We start from the raw sequence: 20,754 nt of genomic DNA, 5'->3' as shown, positions 1-20,754 counted from the left end.
ATTTATGGACTTCTGTGGAATATGGCAGAGTTCGTTTTTGTGATTTCCCTGCAAGTTTGTTCATTTTTGTAGAGACAAAATTAAAAGTGGAAAATAATTGATCTACGGATATTATGGATTTGGATTATACCAAACCTACAAAAAAAATGAAGTTTGACCAAGATAATTCGAGATATGATCATAACCTTATGATCATGGTAAAGTAGGGAACCATATGCATCACAAGAATTAGTATGTTGCGATACTTGCATTCAACCCATTTATCCTTCTTTCTAGATATGCTTGCCCTCGATGTCATTTTCATCTCCATCAACGATGCTCACAACTACCTCTCAAAGTGGTGATCTGTCCTTTTGCACAAGAGCCCAGCACATGGAGTACTAGAAAAAGCCTTTGTTCCTCGTTCCTCTGCTCGTACTGTAACCTTCCTGGAAATGGATTAAGTTATTATGATTTGATCAAAATTACAGATATTGAATGCTTATTTATACATCAAACATGAGTCACACAGGCAGCATGTTCTATACCATTTCAAGTTCACATTCGGATATCTTCATAGCAGAACCTTGAATTGTTGTTCTGTTACTCTTGGCCATTTTCAGTATGTTTACACTTGTGTCGATTGTGATTTCACAATATATGCACTTTCATTGTGCTTTGCTACCGAAACGGGAGAAGCACAAATTTGACATACATCCGCTCCATTTGATCACTGCTAGTATCATTATGGACACGACCAACTCTTCTGACAACTACTTATGTGAATTTGCACTATGGTTGCGAAGAATGCGACAATTTATTTCATATGATCAAATGCATCCCCTCCGTTTGATCTCTCTTAAAAGTCAAGTTTGGCTGTTTGGGAATTCCATCACAGTTGGATGCCACCCTCACCGAGTGATCTTTGGCCGAATGCTTGGTTATGGAAGCCAAATCTGTGGGTATTGCAAGAAAACGATGCATGGGTTCGTAGATGCATGATATGGCTTTTCAATTTCCATTGCTAAAAATGTGATTTATTGAACTATACGGAGATATGTACTGCGAGAGAGACTGATACTGAATGGAAGTGATTTGTAAATATTTGTTGAACATTTAAATATGTATTTATATAATTACCATTGGACTCGATTTCTGTTGGCTGTGTAATATATTAAAATATGTTATCTATATTATTATTATTATTATTAATACTTAGACATACCCAAAATAAACTTCAATTGCCTCAAATTTTGGTCGGTCATTCAGTGAAAATAACCAAATCTATATACCAGCACCGTATTTTTTATTATATTGTAATACATAATATGCAAGTGTAATTATTTGTATATTCACGACAAAATTAACAATATTAAAATACAATTTTTTTATTAATGATAAAAGAATCTTGTGAAATTATTTTTTAGAATTATTAATTTTAATATAAGGTTTTAAAATTTGCACACTTAAAAAAAGAATTGCTTAATAGACAAAAAATATTTATTGCCAAATTTGTAAATAAAGCCTGAGAACCTCTTGTGCAACTATACATTGATAATCCAGAGAGAGCGACGCGACGCGCACTGAAAACGAGAGGCATTAAATAAACAAATTGTGGGGAAATAAATTGTTTCTTTCTTTAATTATTCAAATAAAAAAAAATATCCTGCAGCACCTTGAATTTTTATTTATTTTTAAAATATTTATTTATTTTCTCTGTATCTTGGCTCTCCATGGAGATCATGATCCGGATCTGAGACAGGCAGCAGTCTGATTCTCTGTATACAATTTCTTCTTGTCATGAAATTCAAATACTGGATTTTGTTTTTTTTATTATCCTTAGTTTTTGATCCCTCCGTTTGTTGCAGGAACAAACTCTGTCACCATCAAATCTTTAATGGGTTTTTACAGCTAAGCTAGTTATTATGAGGTGACACAATACTATGAAAGGTCCACATATTTGAACCCCGGGTACAAGGTGAATCCCTCCATATTCACAAGATAAGGCTTCCGTTCTTGTTTGGAGACAAGTTTTCTGGGTATAATTTGCCCATACCCCTTTGCTTTCCTTTTGTTTTCCGTTTTTTATTTGTTTTGTTTGGTGGATATTGATGGTGTCCAGAGCTTGTAGTGCTGGTGGGTATACATATTTGCGGATTGGGATTGTGCGTTTGGAACATAAGCGAGAGTTGGAGTTAAGATTGGGATGGATGGGCATGTTAGCTGGTTCTTTTGGATGATATTGATGTATTAAAGGTGTTTGAGGATATGTTTGTGTGAGTATATCAAGTGTAAGTGCTGTGAAAGTTGTGTTGTGTTGGGGAGAATCTTGAGATTTTGTTTCTTTTCTTAGTGGATCATCTGGACTTGAGTTTGTGTGAAGTGATATTTTGTATCAAGATATTAGTGTATAAAAATGGTGAAGCCTTGTTGGAAGCCTTTAGTTGAGGGCGATGGAGGTAGGAGAGGAGATCCAAACGGCAGGGCCGATGGGCTTTTGTGGTATAAAGATTTGGGACGTCATGTAAATGGTGAATTTTCAATGGCAAGCATTCAGGCTAATGGTTTGATGGAGGATCAAAGCCAGCTTGAATCTGGGCGTTTGAGTTCACTTGATTTAGGACCTTATGGAACTTTTGTTGGAATCTATGATGGACATGGAGGTCCAGAGACGTCTCGATTTGTAAACGAAAGGCTATTCCCCAATCTCAAGAGTATGTCTCTCGTGCTTTGATTCCTACAACAACGTTCATGAATCTTGGCAATTATTTGTATAGTTATTTATCTTTCCAGTTTATTGTTTAGAATTTGCTTTTCCTTGAGAATAAAATTAGCTCAATACATTCTTATGACAGAATATATAACCGAGCATAAACAGATTACTGCAAATGTTATAAAAAAGGCTTTCTTGGAAACCGAGGAAGAGTTTATTTCTCTAGTGAGGCAGCAATGGCCTATTAAACCACAAATTGCTTCGGTGGGATCATGTTGTCTGGTAGGGGTGATATGTAATGGGCTCCTACATATAGCAAATGCTGGCGACTCCCGTGTCGTGTTAGGCAGGGCAGATAATACTGCTCAAGCTGTCACAGCTATTCAATTATCAACGGAGCACAATGCGAAATTTGAATCTGTTAGGAACGAGTTACAATCATTGCATCCTGAAGATCCCAGTATCGTGGTTCTGAAGCACAAAGTTTGGCGTGTGAAGGGTATCATACAGGTAATCTCTTGAATTTTCTTGCCTTTTCCGTACGTTCTCGCAGTTGTAAACTAAAAGCACATAAGATTTTATCAAAATAAATTTAAGATCAAATCTCATCATCTTGCTCCCGTGTCAGGAGCTAAATTATTCAGATTGTTCCATCTGGTTGTCTATATAACACGATTATCAAAATAAAACACATGGACTGCTATCTTGTTATAAAATTTAAGTTTCAGCATTACCATCACTGATGATAATGCGATTCTACAAATCATTTGACTAAACTGATGTCATTCCAGGTATCAAGATCCATAGGAGACGCCTATCTTAAGAATGCAGAATTCAACAAAGAACCACTCTTGGCAAGATTTAGGATACCTGGATCCTTCACCAAGCCGATCCTTAATCCAGAGCCATCAATATTTGTACACAGCCTAAGTCTTAAAGATCGGTTTCTCATATTTGCGTCAGACGGCTTGTGGGAGCATCTTAGTAACCAGGAAGCCGTCGATATTGTCAATAGTTCCAACCGTAACGTAAGCCCTTTTGTATACAGTAAAAAATCTCTATAATCATGCAGTTAGAACAAAGTGATTTCAACAGCTTTGACATTTTCTTGGTTGTGTTTATTCATCACCAGGGTATTGCCAAAAGACTTGTTAAGGCCGCACTTCGTGTTGCAGCCAAGAAAAGGGAGATGCGTTACTCAGACTTGAAGAAGATTGATAGAGGTGTCCGGAGACATTTCCATGATGATATTACCGTCGTCGTGGTTTTTTTAGATGCTACTTCAAAGCAAACGCCGTCGCGGTGTTCTAGTGTTTCAATAAGGGGAGGAGGGAGAGATGCTTCTTCCGTTAACTCTAAAATTGTGTGATTTTAAGCGTTTCTCATCAAATTTTTTTGGATGTTGGGTGCAGACCAAATATAAAGGTTAGTGGCGGTCATCCTTCTGGAAAATTTTACATTTATAAAGTTTGGTTTCGAATGAATATATGAAATTTTCACCCCAACTCTAGTACTTTAGATTTGATTCTTCGACGTATCCATACTGGGAATGTACAGGTTTTTGTAATGATGAGCATTTCGCAGTTCGGGTTACTTTTGTTCTTTTACCTCTGATTCCCTTCATCACATCAATACTATTGTTTTATCTTTTAAATTTTCAACGTCTCCTTAAAAAACAAAATATACGACGGGATGCTCGTCATGTATCATGATAATTGCCTGACATGTTTGGTAAGTTCAAAAATTCGTGTTAAAAGAAAAAGTTCAATAATGTCATGTGAATATCAAGCTACTAAAAAGCACGAAGTCTGTAGAAGTATGAGATCGAAGCTCCAAGCTTTTCAATGTTAAGTAAGATTGATACGAGCTTAAAAGTTTTTTTAAAAAAATTGTTTTAAATTTAAATTATAATTTTAATTATCTCAAACAAATAAATAAAATAAATATTACATAAATATTATATATTTAAAAGTAATGCATTAATTTTTTTGTCATATTTCAATTAAATCTATTTTATCATTCATTTTTTCTCCAATATCATCAAATATAAACTCAATTTAATCGTACTAAAACATTGGCATTAATATCTATTGTAGGTTGTAAAATATCAATATTTACGGCATTTTTATCATCCCTACACTCTATACAAGATCGTACAATAAATTGTACGATTTATTGTAGAAGTGTGAGATTGATATTTTTTAAATCGTGTCCCTTATTTAAATTTACACCTTATGTAAATTGTACGATCTTATAGAATGCTCAGGGACACGATTTAAAAAATATCAACTTGCAATATTGTAAAATAATTTGGAGTTGCCTGAGTGAATTATGTAATGAGCTTTAGTAATATTTAATGATTCAAGATTTCTTTTATCAAATAATTTTTGGAAACCGATAAGTTATTCGAAAATATTTGTATATTCAGATAAATCGTGCAAAAAGATTACGTTCCTGTTATTTTGATCATTTTAATATGTATTTTATTTAAATAATTCCATTATAATTTGTCATTAGAAAGATATAAAGACTACTCTAAGTTTTGTTATGTAATCAATTTAACAATAAAATAAATGTATCACAAACGATGGAGCTATTGTTGGGTTGATGGAGTCTCACGCTAACGAAAATTTCGTTATTTATTTCTAATTTTTTAATATAATATTTTTTTGTATCAAATGAATAATTTTAAACGATTTCAAAATATAGAAGTTTGACCAAATTTTTAATTTCTAATTTGATATGACTTCGTATGTGTCTTAAATGTTTTTTTTTTCTTGGAATAAAGATTTATAATGGCGTGAATAATGTGAATTCAGAGAGACTATCCCGAGCTTCGAGCGTAGGATATGAATATAAAATATGGAATACGTTCACAAAATCCGCACAGCTCTCAAGATTCTTCAGGAGCAAACTACCTTCTCGCCGATCTCCCGTGACTATGGCTTCCTTGTAAGCTCCCTCAACTCTCCATCCACTTCCCCATGAGTTGAAATTAATAAAATCTTAAGTATTCGACTTAAAATTACGTTTTTTTTTGTAAGTTCGTGTGTTGTTAGCTCAGAGATTTCTGGGGTGTTGCTATTTTGGTGTTTGTATATTGGATATGTTGCTAAAAGGGTTGTGAAAATTGCAATAGCGTGCCAGAGATTCTTCCTCCAATCTTGGAACCAACTGCTGAACCGCCGCCACTCTTTGATGGAACCATTAGGTAATGTTTTAACTCTGCCTTTCTTTGTTGTGTATTTGTGTGTAAATTTTTGTTCTTGTCTGTGGATTTTCGAGCTAATGGATTTTTCGATTTGGTGAAAAGGGTCTTCGTGTTGTCCCGTCATCATTCTTGTTCTTGATTTACTGTTTGTTTCTATTCTGGTTGAAATGCATTATTTATACTCGTGTTAAATCAGCGATTCATAGATATATATACCTCTTTATTCATGTGTATAATTTACCAAAAAAAAAGTCAACGTTTAAATGTGCCAAAATAGTTGGGCATTCGATCACGTCATTGAACGAGATGAAGCTTTTGGTATCCCAGTTTTGCGGTTTTTTTTTTTCTAGTTGTAAAATCAGAGAGTAAAAAATGCATTCTGACTTGTATTAATGGTCTATATATTTGTCAACACTTGTGTATAACTTACCTACGGATAACCGACTAGCGAGCTAATTATCACACTAAATAATGGGAATTCTAAAGCTTTCTTCAATATGGACTATAAATGTCTTGATAGCCATCTTGAAAAGTAAAGGAAACAACATTGACGAAGGTAATGGTTTAGTGAATATGTCGGCTAACTGGTGTTGGGAACGAATAGGTATGATTTTTTCTGCTTATGCATTTTATGCATAAATCTGTTGATGACGTTCCCGAATTCTGATTTTTACTTTATGATCTTGATATTTTTTATATTGGTTTTATGATGTAAGGTTGTATGTCAATTACGAGTGCCCATTTTGCCAGCGTGTGTGGATTGTCAGGAATATCAAGGTTAGCTGATCAATCTTACTCTGTTGTGTCCTCGTTCTCATTTATCTGTTGTTCCTTTTCTTGATGTGCAGAAGATATAACAAGCTTTGCGGAAAATAATAATCATCTGTGGGCTGATTTTGTTTTTCAGGGTTTACAAGACAAGATTAAATTGGTCGCTATTCACCTTCATGACAAACCCGCTTGGTTCAAGGAGAAAGTATATCCTGAAAATAAGGTAATTTTGTCTTCTTTTGAGTGCTATATATAGAATAAGCTAGCACTAAAAACCACAAACAACTAATATATGTAAGATGATTATATTTTAGGTTTTATTATTTACAGTTGCAATGTTCCATGCTGTACGAGTAACAGAATTGATCCCTCGTCTTATCAATGCTGGATAATTTCTATCTGACTATGTTTCTTTTTTAAAACCCCGATGGTGATATATTTTCAGGGTTGAATTTGATCATTTTAAATGTGGTTGGACTTTTTCTATGAAGTAAATTGTTGGCAGTTTTCTACTGTTCAACTGGATTTATAACAATTATCTCAAGTAAGACCAAAAATAATTTTGCTGTTTGTGAAATATAACGGGCTGAATTCATCTAACTTGTAAACGTTAAGGAGGCAAATCGGGTGCATGAATCCAAATTGTCGGTCAGCAGCATTTATATATGTACAAAATATATGAATGTTACCGCCATAAATTAAAAATGTGATGTCCAATGCTTACAACAGTAGGAATCAAATTTGTTCCCCGTATAGAATTGAGGATCAAATTCGTTTTAGTAGTGAACTTTAGGGATCAGAAATATATTGATTCCAGTGTTTTAATGTGAAAGTGCTCCATGAAACGTTATTGTCTTCTACCAACCAAAGGGTATATTCAAAGGTTAAACTTTGGTTGTCTAAAGTTTTATTGGCCTTTATCTTGTTCTTCACTTGTCTTTTTTAGGTTCCGGCATTGGAACACAATGGTAAAGTCCTTGGGGAAAGCTTGGATCTGATCAAATACATAGATTCTAGCTTTGAAGGACCATCCTTATTACCCAATGTATGTTCAAATTTAACGTGCCTTCTGTATTGCAATCTCTTCTACTTCCCTTTCTTGTGCTGATTCGGTTTGTGAAAACGTGATGTTATACATTATAGGATCCCAACAAGCTGAACTTAGCTGAAGAGATGATTAGTTACTTGGACACTTTCTTGAAAAAAGTGTTCAGGGTCATTTAGAGGAATCCAGCCTGCGGAAGAAGCTGGTGAGCTTTAACTTTGTAAAATTTCCTTTTACGTCGTGATATCTAGCTTTAGTAATCGGAACTCGGAAGATATAATTTTACCATATCTATCATGATTTTCAGGTGGTGAATTCGATTATTTGGAGAAGTCTCTTGAAAAATTTGATGATGGACCATTCTTTCTTGGTCAATTCAGTCAGGTTAGTGAGTTATTGGCATAGCAATTGCCACTCTTAGTTTTGCTCATTCTAGATCTTGGATTCGCCACAGTTTATAGAAGCATGATTTCAGAGTTAATCATCAACGTGTTTGTTTCTCGGTATGTTTCAGGTGGATGCTGCTTATGTTCCATTTATTGAAAGGTTTCAGATCTTTTTACTTGAAGTGTGGAACTATGATATTACATCAGGCCGGCCAAAATTAGCAGCATATATACAGGTACTTGATTATATATCATAATCCAAATTCGATCGAACTCAAATTACTAGACATGTGGCATGATCTATTTGTATAGCTTATGATATTTGAGTAGCATCGTACTGCCTATTATAATGTTTGGTACATCAGCAAGCCCTCGATATTAGGAGAAATAAACAATAAATGTTGCTCCAAGTTAAGTCCAAGAAGCAGTTGAGCTTTAGTTAGCGAATTATACTCGAGCTCGGGTTGAGGCCACCAGTAGTCACAAATAGGTTTTTCATTGCCATCCCGATTCCCGTCTGCACATGTATCCGTAGGAGTGCAAAGTGATTCTTGTTTTCAAACTCTCATATTGGCGGCAAATTCTTGTGCAGGAGCTAAACAAGATCAGTGCTTATAAACACACAAAGTGTGATCCTGAATATCTTGTTAAGCTTTACAAAAGCAGATACATGGTACTCAACCTTTTTGCCTAAACAGCATTACGCTGACATTTCCTTCTAGCTTTTGATGATTTTGGATGAAACGCTCACCTGCACACTTTTCCTCCTTTTGTAGGCTTCGAGTTAAATAAGTATGGCGCCGCTTCAATCAAAATCTGTAAAATGTTGTCTGAACGTTATTACTCGTTGCCTTTCAGTAGCGTCGACTCGTTTGTGATGGACGATATGTAGATTCAATGTGTTCAGTGTGTTGCTATTCGCCTGTGTATGATTGCTCTTAATGAGATGTTGGATAGTCCGCAATATTTTTATTTGCTCTTTATGTTTTCCTTTTCTTAAAACAATGGTACCTCATCTATTTTTGAGATTAATCTTATTTAAAATATTCAATCACCAGTACAGTATACATTGAAAATGTATTGATTCAAATTATTGATGAGAAAGAAATTATGAAAAATATTCAAGGACAACTTAAAATGGTTAACATGGTAAATAAGTTAATAAATAGTAATTTTATATCTAATTTTTATATTTCTAATTGAATTTAAAATTATGGAAGAATATTTTTTTTATTATTATTCAGGTTGTGCGTTTAAAAAACGTCAAATATGGGGCTTAAAAAATTCTCTACAGTATACCCTACCAATAACTGAGTCCAACGGGGGTCGATCTCGTTTTTAAAGCCACCAACTTTTGTGAGACAGTTTAGTAAGTCAATTTTGTGTGACGAATGTTTTATTTGGTTCATCCATAAAAAAATATTATTTTTTATGTATTTTATTATTGTAAATGAGTATGTCTAGATTTTTATTACAATAAAAATTAATACTTTTGACATGAAAAACAATGATTTTTCATATGTAACTCAAATATAATATATATCTCTCACAAAACTGACATGTGAGATCGAGTTTTTATGATTTTAAATATAGAAAGAGTTGACTCATCTCACTAGAAATCTACTATCGTAAAATAAGTTTTAAAATTTGAATACTTTAGCTATTATTATTCGATGTTTGTTGTGATCATTTAAAAATAATAATTTGATGAATTGCAGATCAATTTATTTCAAATTCATTAACTATGTTTGGATGAAAAAAATTCAAAAGAATTTCAAATTTATTACTATCAAGTTAAATTATTATATAATAATTATGGCGAATTTCAAATATACTCGTGACAATAATTGTCATCTGAATCACATCGCTCTGATTTTTGTCCAAATCAAATACAACATAATAGTGGCTAATAAATTTATATCACATCATATTATCAAACGTGTGAAGAAAGAGGGACTTCGAGTAATTTTCTATTGAGTCATAAAGTGGTAATCATACACAAAAATATTTTTATATAAAAAATGTAAAATATAAAATTAATAATTTCTCTCTTATAAACCTTTTATTTTCATTTTTACTTTAAAACAGACGAACAGATAATTTTGTCATTTTAAATGTAATGTGTAACACCAATTATAATACACCATGACATTGTTAATATATATATATATATAAAGAAAATATAAATAAATATATTAACAAAAACGATACTTAAAATAACATAATTTTTTCATGATAATCAAGACATATAATTATATCTTTTTCACCACATATTTCTACTGCTTCCTCTGAACAATCATGGCTACAACAAGAAATGTCACAACATTTGTAGTAAAGGACTTTAACCCAATTAAATTTAGAACGTAACCAGAAAGTAAATTTATTAAAAGACATATATTATAATAATTAGTATCGCACAAAAAAATTATTATATAAAAAAAAATTGATTCAAACAATTGTGTAAATTATTTTTATACGATTTGGTATTTTATAATTATTTTTAAATGAGAGATGTTATGATTATTTGAATTTTGTGTTGAACGAAAAGACGGAATATGACATTGAAAATTTTTAGCATAAGAATGTCAAGTTTGATAATATATATTATCCGTCTTAAATACAAAATATTGTTTGATTTTTTCACATAGAATAATAAATCATTGAAACCTATTTTACTTAACCAAATTTTAAAATGAATCCAAATCATGATTAATTAACTAAATATCAGTTTGGTTAGAATCGTCAGCACCAATGATTAAATTTAAGACAAACAAATTTGAAGATGGGCCCATCTATCCAATCAATATGGTCCATCTCATTTATTACATGATCAATCCACCGACACGATCACATGCCACTAGCTCACCCCTCGGTAATTCTAGCATTTATCCCGCCGGGGCAAGCCCAAAACCCGGCTAAGCCACATGCACGTGCACCCCGTTCTCAGTCAACTATGCATACACGTGACCAAATCTATGCATAGGGAGAGAAAATTCTGCTCTAATCAGCTGCGGAGATTATGGAAAATTCAGCTATCTGTTGAGCTACGACCGAGGAGAAGCCATTCGATTCTCCGATAAACGCTTTACGAGTCTCCGCCGCCGCAGATGACGCTCAAACGCTCCCAAGTTTTCCTCAACTACGAGCCTAAACGGTAATGACTGTACACACTGTGACACCTGCGCATATACTCGAATACGTGTCGTCCGTTTGTATGCGATCGAGATTTCCGCTAGTGTGTGTGTGTGTTTGGCTGTTATTGTTTCTGACGACGGCTGATTGTGAGATTCTGAGCTTAACACGTGTGGATATGGTAGATGTTTTGTCGGATTCAGTGAGCGAGAGTATGGATTTTGACGCTAGGATCCGAAATTCAAGAAATTTTATGTTTTCTGAGAGATGTTTTTATGATTAATGAGGTAGCGAGTTAACTCATTCTGCCATATCTACTAACGAATCTGGATACATTGTTGATTGGAGGACTCCTGCTTTAAATTGATTCACACATTTAGATCGCCGTCCTTTGTGGATTTTGTGATCGCTATAGTGACGGAAGTATTTTAGTATCTTAGTATTGAGGTGTATGCTGAATGTTTGACACAAAAAAAAAATGATTGGAATCTGATTTAACCGAAAAGAACATAGATATGGGAGGTGTAATTGGGTATCTTATGAAGGATGTTGTTGTCCTTGTTGAGTAAGCGTACATTGCAAGATGATTCCAGGTAATCTCAGTAAGCAAGATCTTGTTTAGCAAATAATAGCTTTTCGTTCAAATTTTTTGTCTGCTTATAGAAGTTTCATCAATGAAGATACAGTATAACTGCATTTCAGTGACTGAATGGATTTGTGATTCTTTGTGATGCATAATCTGAAATGTTTACAGGGATACATATGGCTTTACTGTGAGACCTCAACATCTTCATAGATATCGAGAGTACACTGATATTTACCGGGTAATTGCTACTTCTACACCATCTTCAATTATACATTTACATACTTTATAAAATGATAGGGTCTCTTGCTTATCCTTTTTCCTTTTATTTGATCTCTTCTCTGATGACCGTCTTATTTATGATGGTCGGACCACTTTGTTGAAGCCAATTTCATGATATTCATAATTTTCGCAAATCTCAATTATCGCAGCCAAATTTAGTATGAATCTGAAATTTTATAGTTACCAAACATTTTTTTTTCCCATCTCTCAATGTTTCAATGATGTGATTCTTTTCTTCTACGTCAGAAAAGAACTAAATTTTGGCTTTTGTGAAAAACAGAAGAGGGTTGGGCGGGCATATATACTTTTTCTGGCAATAAGAAAGACGAATTGTAAGTAAGTGTATGCCTACCTGGTTTAGATTGACTCAAAAAATTTCAGGAAGAAGAAGAAGAGAGACTCCAAAAGTGGAGGGATTTTCTTAAGCAGCTACCACAAACTACTAGTGCACAAGATCCTGACCAAGATAGTAATAAGCTAGCGGTTTCGGTGGTTACAAAGCTGCCATATGAACCTGCTCATACCCAGTCATTGGATGAAGAAAGGAAAGATTTAACTGAAGAAAGGCTTGGGGGTTATGAAGCACAGCAAACTGAGCCTGGTGAAGGGTTGAGTGGAGAAGGGGATGATTCAAGTGAAAAGAGGTCTATTTCTTGCACTCAGGAGGAAAGTGTTGGCACCAATGAAGCTCCAACTACCCGACACCCAAAATCTAGGGATGTGCAGACATGGTCTAACATTAACCCATCTCTGAGTTCTATTGAACAAATGACTAACATACGTATAAAAAAGAGAAAAAACATTAAGGATAAAAATATAAAATCCCGTGATGAGCTTCCATCGATTGAGCCTCGGTTCTCAAGAGAAGATTCTGAAGATAATGAAGATGATGTATTCTATGACAATGAGATAGTTGAAGATAGTCCAAATGCTTCTGAAGTAAACAGTATAGCTATTGATAAAATATCCTCAGAACCTTTCTTCCCTTGGAAAGAAGAGCTAGAGTTTCTTGTTCGTGGAGGAGTGCCAAAGGATCTTCGAGGAGAGGTGTGGTCCTGGATTTTACCTATGGAGGAAATTGTTTCAATTCCATGTCCAGCATTGAAGTGTCTTTTATATTTTCTTTTTAATATGGCAGGTGTGGCAAGCCTTTGTTGGTGTTAGAACACGTCGAATGGAAAGATATTATCAGGATTTGCTGGCTAATGATATTGAAGCTAATGATGACCGAGAGCACAATAAGTTTTTGTCTGGCGACGATAATATGCAACAAAATGGGAAGAGATTTGATTCGCCAGATAAATGGAAAAAGCAGATTGAGAAGGTCATTAGATGCATGGCTTCAAACTTTTTTATTTGTAGGTGCTGCTTCTTTTAGGGTTCATCTTGGATGGTTGTCTAAAATGTTGTGTTAAATAATTGTCATTCAGTTGTCATTTTTATCTTGCACAATTAAATGCATGTATCAAGAATTGCACTGAGCTTCTTGATATTCCATTCAGTACACAATCTTCATATTGCTTTCACATTGTTGATAAAACCTTTCACTATGAATGACCATCTGCCTGATCGATAGTTGTACTTTTTTACTTGTTGTATGACTCTTCTTTTGTCATCTCCTGGTTTTTGCCATTGATTTTCTTCCTCTCATTATGTTCACATTTACTCAAACTCCCCTCCATGTCATCTTATATCCAAGGATATTCAGTTTTGAAATTTATCCAGACTTCTCAATAAACTAAATTATCATCGACTTGTTGCAGGATCTGCCCAGAACATTTCCAGGGCATCCTGCATTAAATGAGAAAGGAAGAAATTCACTTAGGCGAGTTCTTTCGGCATATGCGCGGCATAACCCCTCTGTTGGATATTGCCAGGTAAAGAATTTCTTTGTTTTCCTTTTCATTTTTTGGTCTTTTCATCCCTCTGGTTTAGTCTTGGATGTTGCAGTTTAATATGAAGCTTGAAGCATTGAGGATAAACTACAAACCAGGATCCTTTTTTATTCAATCTGCAAATTTTTCCGTTGGAATCAAGAATATCCAGCAGTTAGACTGATGGCTTAGAAAGCTAAATTTGCATCAATTATGCACCAATTGTTTAAGAATGCATTGACCATTCATGGATAGTGACAAAGTAAGTTGCAAACTATAGGGAGACTATAGTTTATTAATTTGGTAATGAAAAGTTTCACACATTGCTGGAAGCTGGGAAATATGAGGAAATTGTCCAGGCAATATTATTTTTTGAAACTTAAATGGAAAGAAAGGATAATTTAGCTATATAAGCAAATGCAGCAATTTTGCAGCTGCGTAGGACACTGGGCTCTTACTTCAACATGCATTTGATGACATCAGTTCATGCCATCTCATGCTCTCTTGTCGACTTGATACATAAATTCCTAACATTTTACCTTTATTTTTTTTATCTATCTGCATGCAGGCAATGAATTTCTTTGCTGGTTTGTTACTTCTAATGATGCCTGAGGAAAATGCCTTTTGGTAAGTTTCAAGCTTCACCTATCAACCCCTTGTCTGAACCCAGATTGCGCTTGATAATTTTGGGAGGATTATCAGTAGAAGGGAAACATCAATTATTGTCAAGTTTTGTGTGTAATTTATTGGCATTCTTACTTCTGAATTTCCCTTTATTTCAACCATGAATTCAAATTTGGTATTTGTTGTGTCGAAGTCATTTATTTTAGGAAACATAAAATATGGAATATAACTTGAATCACTTTTCTTTGAGTCCCTGACTCGTATAGCTATACTGTTACAATATAAATTCAACTTCTAGCCTTTGACTCATTGTCATGCAAAAAGGATTGTAAATTCTGTTCTTTATATTAATGTAATTAAGATCCACATATTCGGGTGATATGATGTACTCTGTTTTGCTCTTTTCCCTTGGACAGCACGCCATTGTTCGCCTGGCAACTCAAAACCAAAGCCGACTTTCTTGCAAAATTATTTCGACAGATCTTTTGTCATATAGTTTATGAAATAGTGTCTTTTCTATGGCTAAAAAAATCAGCGTATTTAGTATAATTTGTTTTCTTTCTTTCTTTCTTTTTCTTTTACAATAATCCATCCAGCAAATCTTTCTAGAAGTTGGCAGATGATATGTCGTAGATTTTTAAATGGAAATTGTGGTCAATAAAGTTTTTATTAATTCCATGTTCCTACGAGAATTCTCACAAATCTGCCTGCCCTTTATACTAGACGGCCACAGGGGCTGGAGCTTTATTGCTTTGTGATTTTGTACGCAGTTTGTTGTGTCACATTATCCTTTAGGGACGCTGACAGTTAGTTGTCTCCATATTTGGCTCAAACATTCAATGCATCAGATTTTGGTAACATATTTCATGACTATCTCTGTTTCTTTTACTTGTTGACCACTTTCGTGCTCACTACCTTGTTTTGTCTCTACTTGATTACATTAGACAACGATATACTGTTAGCCGTCAGCTATATTAAATTTCAAAATCACATCCGTGAGGAAAAATAAGAGCAGCTGCATTGCTGTTTAAACGAATATGTCTGCAGAGGTGTGGGTAGCTTGAATACTTTCTTGTGTTGATTATCGAGTATAAATGTGATATCAGTTGTCGTATTTTGGTTGCTCTGTATTATGTTATCCAAGTGCTATATTGACTAGATTCAGAAATTTGTTTCCTATGTAATTATTAAAATGTTGTTTAAATGATAAAGTGACTGAAAGCAAAACCAAACCATGTCTTCCACGTAAAACTAAATGTATTGCCTTTGAATCCCTACACCAATATATAAATGCGAACATTCTTTTTGCAGACATGATTATTTATGAAGCAAACAGTAACAAATTAGCTAACTTATAAACTAGCTTGTTCCAAACCTTTCAGGACTTTGGTTGGTCTAATTGATGACTATTTTGAAGATTATTTCTCACAAGAAATGATTGAATCACAGGTCAATATTTCAATCCTACGTTGGAAATATTTTATGCTTATCCGAACCTGGCATTTCTAATGAATTGTCATTTTAGGTTGACCAGCTTGTTTTTGAGGACTTGATGCGTGAAAAGTTTCCCAAACTAGGTCTGTCTGATGCTATAATTTTCTCTGCTTTGTCGCTAATTGTACTGAATTTATAAAGTACTTCACTGTTGTCGTACTTTGCAGTCAATCATCTTGATTACTTGGGAGTGCAGGTCGCTTGGATATCAGGGCCCTGGTTCCTTTCAATTTTCGTAAATATGCTTCCCTGGGAAAGTGGTTCGATCTTATGCAACGGATTACATTATTCAATTAAGTTGTACTTTGCATGCCTCATTGGTATTTTTGGTCAAATAATTAACAACTACCCATTTTCTTGAATATAGTTCTTCGAGTGTGGGATGTACTTCTATTTGAAGGAAACCGTGTCATGCTATTTCGGACAGCACTTGCTTTGATGGACTTGTATGGTAATAGCCCTAGCCTTCCATCAACCAAAGCTTCCATTAGGAGAACATGTTAAATTATTTGTACTGTGTTTTGCAGGTCCTGCTGTTGTTACAACCAAGGATGCAGGTGATGCTATCACGTTATTGCAAACTCTTACTGGTTCTACATTTGATAGCAGCCAACTTGTTTTGACTGCTTGCATGGGTTTCTTGACCGTAACTGAAGATAGACTGCAAGAACTTAGAGAGAAGCATCGACCAGCTATACTTTCAGCTGTTGAGGAAAGGACTAAAGGCGGTCGAATTTTTAAAGATCCTAAAGGTCTCGCAACAAAGTTATATAGTTTCAAGCACAATCCTGAATTGATTGTGAAAGAAAGCAAGAGGCCCAGTGCCAATACAGTGGTAGGTGAAATGTCTGATCTAGAATCCCATGCTAGAAACCTGGATGCTTTTCTAAAGGGCATAACCGTTGATTCTGAAATAGATTCTCTTCCGGATCATCAAGAACAGGTAGCTTACCATCCATTTGACCGTCCAATTAGAAATCATATTTAGTTGTTAAATAATATTTTTTTCAACATCTTATCCCTTTTTTTTATTTTAAGGTCATCCATATGCAAATTTGAAATTCTTGGTATCTTGTGGACATCAAACAATTCCACAATTGAGTGATCATATTATACAATTACTAGACTTGATCAGGTCGCCCTTCTAGAGATTCAATTATCAACAAATTCTTTTCAGGTGGTCTGGTTAAAGGCCGAGCTGTGTAGATTGCTGGAGGAGAAGAGAACTGCTATGCTCAGGTTATTGATACAAAAATATACGTCCAAGACCTTCAAACAGAAATCCTCCAATTGAAATTTTAATTTCCACCAGACTTGATTTAGAGATTATGATGAATCTGAACAGTTTGGTTGATATGAACTCCTTCTAAATTGCCTCTTCGAATAATACATAGATCTTTATTTATCAATATAATGATGGTCATCTTTTTTAGGGCGGAAGAATTGGAAGCTGCTCTTATGGAGATGGTCAAACAAGATAACAGAAGGGAACTGAGCGCAAGGGTATTTTAGAACTTTTTTGTATTTTGCCTAGCAGCAATTTTAGCCATTTTTCTGATTCACCAGTACACATCACCTTGGTTAATTGAGAATCATCTACTATTTTTTTTTCCTATTTCTGGTTTAATATTTTGCCGCAGTTTCGAACATCACCTGAATGTTGAATATATACCCTGAAGGTTGAACAATTGGAGCAAGAGGTTGCTGAACTACGGCGAGCTCTGGCTGATAAGAAAGAAGAGGAGCAAGCGATGCTTCAGGTTTTTTTCCCACTTTTTCGTCTCAATATATAGCTGGGTAGAATTGGTTGATCTCTTTTTTAATTTATATTTCCGAGCAATTTGTTTTAGGTTTTAATAAAAGTTGAGCAAGAACAGAAGGTGACTGAAGATGCTCGGCTATTTGCGGAACAAGATTCAGCTGCTCAGAAATATGCAGTGCATGTCCTTCAGGTTCTATTTCTTATAGTTCATGAAAGTACTTGAATTTCAAATCATCTTATTTTAACAGGTTAGAACTGTCATAGTCTGTAAACCTGTTTGACTCTACTTACTACCCAGTTTTCCAAACTCCCACGACGCAGACAAAGTTCTCTTGCAAAACATTAGGCTTGTGCCATTCTCTTTTTCCATAAATCTTGTACCATGTGGCATGTAGAGCCACAGTAAAAAAGTTGCAAATGCAGGAAACATAATCATGCGTATAGGTTTCAGTAAATGAAGTGCGACAAAGAAGTTGTTTCAAAGTATTTTCTAGTGTAAGATAACCTAAGCCTGGCGATTTATCATTGAAACTAAAATTACATGAAATATGCTTCATGGATTTTGTGTTCCATTTAATTAACTTTTGTCGACTTATTTCTGATTAGCGGGATGTGGCTACACAGGTATGGTTAGTACTGGGGCTTGCTGTGGACCTGTCAACTGATCTGATATTTCAAATATGTATTAAGCTTAATCATTTTTAACCATAAGTTAGTATCTGCTGCCGGCACAAGGCTACGCATAGAATAACACATTGTGGTTAAATGCTTCGGGGTTGATATTTGGAAATGTTGAATGTTTTTTATTTTGTTTATGCAGGAAAAGTATGAGACAACCATGAATACCCTTGCTGAGATGGAGAGGAGGGCTGTTATGGCCGAATCGATGCTGGAAGCTACGTTGCAGTATGAATCAGGGCAAAGTAAAGCCTCGTCTTCCCCAAGGTGAGTAAGCTACATAATGCGGCAACATTCTTCCATGAACTTTGACCTTTTTGGAAAGATTTATTTATTCCATGGTGAAATTATTGTAGGCTTAGTCGTACAGAATCTCCACATGATGTTTCCACAAGGAAGACAGGTTTGCTCCCCTTTGGCCTTGGTTGGCGAGATCGGAATAAGGTAAATAACTAGTTCTCGAATGACATGTTAACTCTTCCATTTACACTTTTTTTCCTAAAGCCATGACAATGGGACAAATATAGTCATAATGTTGAATACTCGATCAAATTTGGACCGCAGAGGCCCATGAGCATACCATAAATCCACAAGAAATCCACAAGTCAATTTAATCAGAATTGGTTAGCAACAAACTCAGGAATTTTAATGGGAAAGAAGTTGAATTTTAAGGAGAAAGAAGTTGAACTTAAGCATCTATGTCTAACTTGCTCAACTTTAAAAAAATGGGGAAAAAACTAAAACATTTCTAAAAATTCAAAAAAATGCTAGGGTTGTTTTGTGGCTTGTGGTTCATGTATTATAACTAAACCTTGCAACATCAATGGCATCATGTGTTTACATTTCGGGTTTATCTCCTTGTTTATGCTGAATTTTTCGGATGTACTCGATGCTTAAAGAGAAAATGAACGAGACTACTTTGACAGGGGAAACCCAGTAATGCTGTTGCACCTGCTGAAAACAAAACAAGAGATGAGGGTACTGATTTGAGCAATGCAGACGACCACGCTAATGTACACCAATAATCGCGAAAAATAAGAAATTTTCTGGACAAAAGAGTATGGCCTCGGCTGCCGAAGTGCCGCGGTGCTTGTGCTGCTCGATGTTCCCTTTCCACTTGTATTTTGGAAAAAGAGGCGGCAATGTTCTCCGATTCAACGTCAATTGTTATTTTGTTGAATTATAATTGTTGATGTGCATAATTTACCTTGTAAACAGAATATGATTACTTATACGATCTTTTTTACCTTGAAACGACCTTAAGTATTATTGATGCTCAAACGTGAGTAGTGGATGTATCACTGTTGAGAGCAGATCTCTTGTGAAACGGTCTCACGAATCTTATCTGTGAGACGTACCGATATTCATAATAAAAATTAATACTCTTAGCATGATGATTTAAATAAAATATCCGTCTCACAAAATACAATCTGTGATATCGTCTCACATAAGTTATTATCCTCTAAACACAGAAATACGAATCATCTATAAAATTTTTCAGTTGATCTATTATTTATCCATAGTAATGCGAAATTTTGCTTTGGGTAATTTTTAAATTAGTTGTACGATGTTTGTTACATTTATGTCACAAACTTAAGATATCCATCGGGGACTTTTGTACCATTTATAACGAACGGCACTGTGTGTACAGGTTTACTATAAAATCTGAAACAAGATGGGTTTGGGGTGCGTTATCGAGTATGAGTTTGTGTTCGAAGATTTTTTCAAATTCTCGTAGCAAATCATCCCCGAACTTGTTGGATGATGATGATGATAATAACAATTTATTTTATATTTTAAATGCAAGATTTTTGCATATCAACAACTATTATTTTATATTTTAAAATTTCTCATATTTATTGATAAAATAGAAAACAACCAAAAAAATCTTACTTTTAACATTAAAGTTTAATATTATGCATATTTCATCCAAACTTCTTATGAGTATTACAACATCGGTCATTAATTTTTACCAAATACATGTGTGTGCAAAATTTATATTTTATTAAAAAAATGGGATATGATACAAAATAAGACTGTTTCATTATTTTAACACTTCTCTGATGATTAATTGTAACTTTTTGTTACAAAAATATTCTTTTGAACTCTTCAATTTTATGTAAACAGATTTAGATATCAAAATCAATATATATCTGTTTTTACTGTTAAGAATTTTTATATGCAAATATATTAATTATAAAATTGCTAATTATATTTTTT

General features: G+C 34.3%; 2 protein-coding genes and 1 pseudogene across 2 annotated transcripts; all 3 read left to right on the top strand.

Annotated features, from left to right (window-relative positions):
- The first annotated feature begins 1,545 nt into the window (after nucleotides 1-1,545).
- Nucleotides 1,546-4,299, top strand: LOC140826161 (probable protein phosphatase 2C 38). The gene is made up of 5 exons (XM_073188322.1): nucleotides 1,546-1,759; nucleotides 1,848-2,693; nucleotides 2,835-3,202; nucleotides 3,484-3,720; nucleotides 3,825-4,299. The coding sequence occupies exons 2-5, from the start codon at nucleotides 2,396-2,398 to the stop codon at nucleotides 4,059-4,061; spliced, it is 1,140 nt and encodes a 379-aa protein (XP_073044423.1). The 5' UTR covers nucleotides 1,546-1,759; nucleotides 1,848-2,395; the 3' UTR covers nucleotides 4,062-4,299.
- Nucleotides 4,300-5,468: 1,169 nt separating this feature from the next.
- LOC140826162 (glutathione S-transferase L1-like) lies at nucleotides 5,469-9,093 on the top strand (annotated as a pseudogene).
- Nucleotides 9,094-10,981: 1,888 nt separating this feature from the next.
- LOC140826159 (uncharacterized) lies at nucleotides 10,982-19,788 on the top strand. Its single transcript, XM_073188320.1, has 18 exons — nucleotides 10,982-11,259; nucleotides 11,992-12,061; nucleotides 12,484-13,149; nucleotides 13,241-13,426; nucleotides 13,866-13,979; nucleotides 14,545-14,603; nucleotides 15,983-16,049; nucleotides 16,126-16,177; nucleotides 16,262-16,354; nucleotides 16,462-16,545; nucleotides 16,622-17,037; nucleotides 17,272-17,333; nucleotides 17,528-17,597; nucleotides 17,774-17,854; nucleotides 17,945-18,046; nucleotides 18,677-18,801; nucleotides 18,891-18,978; nucleotides 19,461-19,788. Exons 1-18 carry the CDS (start codon nucleotides 11,213-11,215, stop codon nucleotides 19,557-19,559), a joined length of 2,481 nt encoding a protein of 826 aa, XP_073044421.1. The 5' UTR covers nucleotides 10,982-11,212; the 3' UTR covers nucleotides 19,560-19,788.
- Nucleotides 19,789-20,754: the final 966 nt, after the last annotated feature.

This window comes from Primulina eburnea, chromosome 3, assembly GCF_022965805.1.
Source record: "Primulina eburnea isolate SZY01 chromosome 3, ASM2296580v1, whole genome shotgun sequence".
NCBI lineage: Eukaryota > Viridiplantae > Streptophyta > Magnoliopsida > Lamiales > Gesneriaceae > Primulina > Primulina eburnea.
The sequence above is the reverse complement of the archived record's forward strand: the minus strand, read 5'-3'. Positions and strand labels throughout refer to the sequence as shown.

Bases quoted from the DNA above. Each gene is read 5' to 3' on its own strand.
- LOC140826161 (XM_073188322.1), top strand. From the start codon at position 2,396: ATGGTGAAGCCTTGTTGGAAGCCTTTAGTTGAGGGCGATGGAGGTAGG. The intron at 2,694-2,834 runs GTATGTCTCTCG...TTCTTATGACAG, and splicing joins GCTATTCCCCAATCTCAAGA to AATATATAACCGAGCATAAA. The intron at 3,203-3,483 runs GTAATCTCTTGA...ATGTCATTCCAG, and splicing joins GTGTGAAGGGTATCATACAG to GTATCAAGATCCATAGGAGA.
- LOC140826159 (XM_073188320.1), top strand. From the start codon at position 11,213: ATGACGCTCAAACGCTCCCAAGTTTTCCTCAACTACGAGCCTAAACG. The intron at 13,427-13,865 runs GTCATTAGATGC...GACTTGTTGCAG, and splicing joins GGAAAAAGCAGATTGAGAAG to GATCTGCCCAGAACATTTCC. The intron at 14,604-15,982 runs GTAAGTTTCAAG...CAAACCTTTCAG, and splicing joins CCTGAGGAAAATGCCTTTTG to GACTTTGGTTGGTCTAATTG.